Source organism: Branchiostoma floridae, chromosome 3 (genome assembly GCF_000003815.2).
Source record: "Branchiostoma floridae strain S238N-H82 chromosome 3, Bfl_VNyyK, whole genome shotgun sequence".
NCBI lineage: Eukaryota > Metazoa > Chordata > Leptocardii > Amphioxiformes > Branchiostomatidae > Branchiostoma > Branchiostoma floridae.
Genome location: NC_049981.1, coordinates 20,021,432 through 20,028,617, shown reverse-complemented (window position 1 = coordinate 20,028,617; position 7,186 = coordinate 20,021,432). Strand labels below are relative to the sequence as shown.

At 43.0% G+C, this 7,186-nt stretch overlaps 1 protein-coding gene across 1 annotated transcript in view; it reads right to left on the bottom strand.

Annotated features, from left to right (window-relative positions):
* LOC118410962 (zinc finger MIZ domain-containing protein 1-like) overlaps positions 1-7,186 on the bottom strand; it is a gene marked incomplete in the record, with an annotated part of 128,490 nt that overhangs the window by 11,288 nt on the left and 110,016 nt on the right. Inside the window, 5 exon segments of the mRNA XM_035812944.1 lie at positions 1,677-1,766; positions 2,074-2,109; positions 4,641-4,874; positions 5,283-5,538; positions 6,044-6,346. Of these exon segments, the coding sequence (XP_035668837.1) occupies positions 1,677-1,766; positions 2,074-2,109; positions 4,641-4,874; positions 5,283-5,538; positions 6,044-6,346 (919 nt within the window).

Below are 7,186 nucleotides of genomic sequence, written 5' to 3'. Positions count from 1 at the left end.
CTCACAATTCAGCCTTACAGCAGATAACTTTTACTGGAGAAAAACATGAACCTCGAAATCCAGCATCAGACAATGGTATAACTTCTATTGTTCTAAGTACATGTATTATAAGATGAACATGTATGGCAGCCTAGCAGACCAGTTTGTGAGGAAGCAAAGAAAGGGAAGCTGCAATTTTTGTATCATGTCAGTCATGTTAGCTTTAGTTTTAACATATTTATACACGTCATTAGAACTCAGGAAAATTTTTGTTTCATGACTTTTGACTGCAATTTTAATTCTTGTATACAGAAGCCAGGAAAGTGGTATAAAATCTTCTGCTCAAGCACACCAGGTACATGTATCACAGACACGAGTTAATAGTGTGTGTAGGAAAGCCAAACTAAAAGCAATCTTTCTGGCATCCACACAAGCTCTCGCGAACTGCCCAAAAGGATGTTCCCAGATTTCTGCTATTCACATTGTGGCATTAGGTTTAGTACTAAAAAGTTTGTTGTCCAGTTTCCTAGCTAGGTTGCTAGACCACATGCATCCAAATCTACACATCTAAAGATGTCGTGAAAAGGGACCTGGTAACATCCTTCATTGTCCCTAAGCCCAGGCGTGGGACACTCCAGCATCAGGACACTTATAACTGCAAGTTTAACTGGTGAGTCAGCAGAGGGACCTCAGCTTGGTGTTCAACGGTGTATCATGTCTTTCATGCAATCTCTGTTGGTTTCTCAATGTTGGTTAGTGTGTCATGCAGGATCATGCTTGTTAGTACTATGGTCCTACGGCATGCAAGGGGAATCCACGTGTGTTGGTTTGCTTCACATCCTTTGTATTCCAACAACCTACCTGTGGTCAGAAATATTTACTGCAAACTATCTCGAAGTTTGGATTTTCCACACTTGGAATACAGAGGACATCGGTTGCAATTCAGTAGAGTTGAGGCATGTCTGGGTGTTCAACACATTGTCCAAGGAGAGGGTGGCAAGTGGTCATTGTATTTACTTTAAAACGTATCATATCTGTCGAACTAAACTACCACATAATTCTACAAGGCTGGTTTCTTGTTATGGAGCATCGCAGAAACTCTCGTATATAATTTTTTTTCTTCCATTTAAACGCCTACTTTCTTTATGAGACCTGGCGATATTATAAAAAAATGACAGCACCGACGTCACACTAACAGCAGATGTACAGTTGCCAATAGGAGAGCAGGAATATGTGTGTTATCTTTTGCAACTGTGCTCCAGTGCTTGAAACGCTCAATGAATCTCCTGAGCGAGTCATGCCACTATCATTCATACAATCTCTTATCCCAAGCCCACACATCACCTGTTGTCATGCATTTCCCTAAATAATGAATTTGAATGTGAAGTTCGATGATAGAAGACTGCAGGATCTCCCGAGAATTCTATCAACGGGCCAATCTGCCAGCTACATGCACCAACAATCAGGATTGCTTTGAGTGAAATTAGAAAGATAGTGGGCTTTTTAAGATCAATAAAGGTGATTGCGATATCCATCAAGCCTTCAAAAATTTCTGTGAATATTCCTGATGATAAATAAATGTGTCCAACTCCAAATCATATCAAGATTTCCTTCCACACTTCTTGTATGACCACTTACTTTCCCTTTCCTTGTCAATACCGTGGATTCCTTATGTGTGTTCTAGTACTAGCCTTTACCATAATAGTTTTCTCCTTCATTCTGCTATCGGTCATTTCCTGTTTGACCGAGAGGGCGGGCTGTTTTGTGGGAATGTTTTCGCTTGGAATCTGTGAAAACAAGGCCGGGAATGGGTAAAACTGGACATATTATCATCAACACGTGGAAGGATGTAATGTGGATGTACAGTTTTCCTTTGGAGGGGGGAGGGGGGAACTTGATTATGTGTACTACAATGTAGTTGGCTCCAGTTAGGGAAGTCATTTGGAGCATATGTTCTTGGTCTCAGTCTGTTCCGTATTTTATAGTGCAGCACCTGGCCTGGATTTGGGCTAAAAGGGAAAATGTGCTGAAGTGAGTAAGACTCCTTTCACACTTGTGACACCAAAGTCATGCCAGTCGTGAGAACTACTTTACCTTGAGTGGCCCGTCCTCTGGACCCATGGGAAAGCCCTGAAACAAGCCAAATCGGGGAAGAAAAACAATCTTTAGTTTCCTTGCCACAAATCTTTGCCAGCTGATCTTGTATCAAATGTAGTAAAATGATTGATGCACAAAACAGCAAGTCTACAGCAACATATACAATGTAGGTACAAACATGGTGACACACAGTGATAAAGACTAAATAATAGAAAATATTGTTCCAACTAGATGGACATTAGCCTACCAGTAATAAAAATAATCTACATTTACAAAATGCACATGGTAAATAACATTCTGCAAAATTTCTTCCTGCCGATGAATAAAACATAGCATTCCAAAACATGATTTTGTTACCTCCTTACTTATGGAGCATACACAGCCTTGTGGGCATCTGTCAATTTGCAGTTTCACAACTGGATATTGAAACCCTTCATTTCTCCTTTGTGGATTACTCCTCAGGTACTCTGCACAGCTAAGGTTTGAGTCAGCAAGATTATACAATAAAGTGGGTAGCAACAGCTCTGACAAAGAGGTAGTCGATGAAACCATGCCATTAAGTCGTGCATTCCCCCAGCTCAGCACTATTCTGCACATAGTGATTCCTCAGTAACGATCACACGTTTGATCATCAGGCGATAAGGGTTGGCCCTAAGGCGTCTCTCTGACAATGACACCTCCCATGATGCTCTAGTCTCAACTGCCATTTCCCAATCAGTATGCCGGCGCATCCTAAACCCCAGACGACACTTGCTATTGAACAAGGATATTAAAGCAGATTTTTTGCATGAGATGCGCTGACTACAGGTGCTCTGGGAGAGATATATCTTATGCAATACAACAGGCTGTGCAAGAAGCTCTTCTTGCGCACAATATGGCTAATATACCTCTGGTGATGACAGATAAAAGTATGTTACCAAGTCAGCGAATCATAAACCACATTAATGCCTGTATCATAATTCACTGGCCATTGGCCATTACGTCTGGCGACAATAGGGGTCGGAATTTGTCCGCAGAGCTTGCTCACCAGACAAAAGTGACACAAAATCAATAACTGTGCCCTGAAACATTTTGGGCCCATCTCATGTCAGGCCAAATATAGGAGAAAGTTAATTTAGTTTCATGGGCGCTGGTGCTCAGGTATTCATCACTGGCAATTTTAATTGACATGGCAGTGGTTGGTAGTGTCGAAATGTTGCTGCTACCTATGATGCACTGCTGGCATTGTCTGTTCAATGACAAATGCTGGTGAATATTAAATCTTCCCTCAATAGTAGGATGATTAGGGAATCACAGTATGCTGATTGAGGCTAGAGGCTCAAGCTTAAGTCCATTCTCTGGTGTGCATGAATTTAGAGTCAGTCAATTTCAGCCCATTTGTGTAACATCAATAGTAATTTGTTTCATTCCCTTTGTTCTGTCCACACTTAGCTTCTGTCCATTTACAGCACACCGCACTTGTTTACACATATGAAAGAGGGCTTTTCAGCTCTCCTTTCAACCTCTTTCAATTTGCTTTTTTCAGCCCAATTTTCGCACAGCCTGACTAGATTATGCCCATGGCCAGCCTCCCATATCAAATGTGACACATCCCTGCGGAGAAGAGAACTTGAAGAGAGTATCATCCGAAAGATCTATGAGTTTGGTGCTGGGTTGGTGCCAGATAAAAATGGCAGCCCTCCCTTTGCTCAAGATGCTGTCAGTGATTAAGCATCCATGAGTACTAGGACTTGATAGGAAATCACAACAATGTATTGAACAGTTCTCCTAAGAATCCATGGCAGTGATGTATGGAGGACTGAACTCCAAAATTTGTTTTGCTGAATATGCAATGTTAGGAAAGTTAACAACACAGGTAAGGAAATGAACTGGAGTCAATATAGACATTTATACATCTCAGTATGAAGGATGTTTCAAAACATCATAGTTTATGCTGCAAGTTCACTCAAGGTTACAGTTTGACTATGATATGAATTCCTTTTTCTGGTTTTCTTTAATGCAAGACCTTACCAAATACCTAAAATCCCAAAAAATCATTTCTAAGTCCTTAGTACTTCATACATCCTGCCTACAGTCAGTGTCCCTCTCTACCTTCACATGTTATAGAAGTTTTTATGAGAGCTGAGGATCACAAGAAACAAAACGTGTTACCTGTGTGGCTGTTAAATCAAACCAATCACCATTTACTTATGTTTGCATTATTGTTAGCAGACAACAATTTGAATGGGAAAATATACTCATGTCATGGTTATCAACACAGCTCTTTATTAGTTGTTTCATCACTCTCAATCACCTGGATCAGTCAAACCTGTTCACATGACCACCTCTTCTACATACAGAACACATGGCCAATGTGATCACTTTTGGGTGGTGCTCTGAATCCATTTTTTACCATTGACTCGAGCACAAGAAGTGATCCTTTATCCACACAGATTAGTCTTAATTGGTGCCCTGAGTGATCTTCTTGGTTAGTTTTGAAAGTACAGCAGAAAAATATGCCAACTTGACTCCGTGTCTAAAAATGCAAAAACTGTTCCAGCAAAGATAGAAGCGGCACCTCATACCTGTTGTGGATACCCCTGCCTCATGCGGGCCTGCTGCTGCGCTACATAATGCCGGTACTGTTGTTGTCTCTGTGGGTTGTTGTACATGTTCATGTTAACGTTCATCTGTTGCTGCTTGTTGGGCGGCAGGTTGGGCGGCATGTTGGGAGGCATGTTGGGCCTCTGCTGGGGAGGGTACTGGTTGTTGTATTGTGGAGGACCTTGCCCCTGAAAAACAGAGTATAATGGAGACCCCTGAAACGAGAGAAGAATATCGAGCACATAAAACAACATACTGTCTGTCTGTATCACTTTTGATTGAAGGGAAGACACAAGTTGCAAACAATGTGCAAAACATGTTGTGCTCTTTCTTTGTGTACGTCCAACTACTGCTTACATTAGCAACTGCAAGTAAAACAAGAAGGTCATCAACTTTGGTCATAATGATGAGCATTCGTCTAACCCTCATCAGGCGATAAACTGGATAGTGAGTGAGCAGGAAAGAAAATCAAATTCATTTTTAAGGCTATCATACTCTTGTTAACATATAATCCTGTTAAAACAGTTCATGTAGTGAAGTGATGCTTTGAAGAATTCCTCAAAGGATTTTTTCAGGACCATTACAGTGGGGGAGGTTGGTGCTTTCCGTGGTGTTGTACTCACCCCTTGCTGCTGCCCATACTCGTTCAGCTGCTGTTTCTCATGCAGAGCCTGCACCGTTGCCGTGGCGGTGGCTGTTGCCGTGGCGGCAGCGGCTGCGACTGCTGCGGCGGCGGCTGCAGCTGCTGGCGGCGTGAAGTCACCTGGCTGCCCGACCCCCTGCCCCGGCGTGTTGGGCGTGGGGGGATAACCACTGTGGGAAAGAATAGTGGGGGACTGTTTGGCTCCTTCAGGTGGAGTTTGGATTCTTTGGGATGCTCTGAAAGGGGATTGGACAGTGATCAGTGCATCATCATCGCACCGCTGGCAGAATTACGGAGCTAGCCCGGTCTGTGAGCCGTCATGGGGGAGGGGGGATTATCATTCCAAGGGACCCGTACAGGTGACCTCTAACTGCTTTCAAACTTCTGCCATGTGGACAGCTTCAGGGGCAGATGGAGATGCTGGCTAAAGCTCAACTCCAAGTTGGATCTTGAGACATACTTTTACAGAGAAGAAGGGATGCCAACTTCCCCTGGGTACCCTGGGATCATTTACAAGCTGCCTTATCAGTGAGATTTTAAATTTTGCTAGCAGGGTCTGAGAGGACATATGCTATGCCAAACTGCCAGGTGGTAAGGAGGTAAGAGATTATTATCACGAAGTCCTATCCCAAGTTCCTAACTGGAAGACTTCCAACCTGAACTGTCTGCTTGGCCCAAGAGGAAAGCTGTTGTAAAAGTTTCGTAACCCCTGCTAGTCCGGGTAACATGTAGTTTGCTTACCTGTTTGGATGCGGAGGCCTGTTTGACGGCATGTTGGGGTATCCCATACCGTCCCGTCGGTACTGACCCATATTCTGCGGGTTGTACTGCTTGTTTGCGTTCGCCGCGGCTGCCGTGAAGGGCTGCTGCTGCGCAAAGTGCGTGTTCGGATTCATACTCGTTGTGACGTTGGTTCCAGCAGGGGTCAGGGAGTTGTTGTTGAGAGCCTGGCTGTTGGAAGTGCTGGTGACACCCCACACAGTAGTGACAACAGACAGGGACTGCTGTTGCTGGCTACCTTGCTGCCATGCTACTGTGGAATCACTGGGAGGGAGAAGAAAGGGGAGTGAGTTTGGTGCGTGGGACAGCCAATATTGTATGCATGTTTAGATATAACAATAACAATGTAATTGTAAGAAAGGACCTGTTGATCTAAAGCATGCAAGACAATAATATTTCCATGCCTTGCTGTTGAATATTGTGCTATTGCAAAGCTTTTTTGAACAATTTAATGGATGGATTTTTCTAAAACTATGCTTTTTGTAAACAGATGGAGAATGTTTCTAAAACAAAAGCACCAAGTAGATACCAGATATCTATACAATCAAGTGACAACAGCCCTACTTTCAACACCTGGCCACAGAACCAATTAACAATATCCCCACATACAACTACTTATCACCTATGCTTCTTGTGTATCAACAACAATGACCATCTCTGACAAGGTGAATTACGTTGACCAGGATATGTCCAAGCACAACCAGTTCCCACCTCCAGTGAAGACAATATGAATAATTCAGCCTGTGTTTGAGGTTGGGAGCCATACCAGACAATCATGGTTCACCTTTTCATTAATGAGACAAGAGAAAATGTTTGGCTGCAGGTGAAGGAACACGATAGGCCGTGATTCCCCCAAGGAGCAGCCCCCGTTTTCGCTGCAGCTAAATTATTTATACCTACAACTGTCTGGCGAGCCAGGATCTGCTTTGCTACTTGTTATGTCTTTTGACACATTCATGTTATTCTAATAATAGAGCGAAGCTGGCAGACCTACCATTATTAGGTAAGACAAGCATGCTTAAATACAGCATGTTTGGAATAGAACAGAAACAGTAATTATGACACAATCTGAACCATTGTGGACAGTTCATAATATTTGCAACA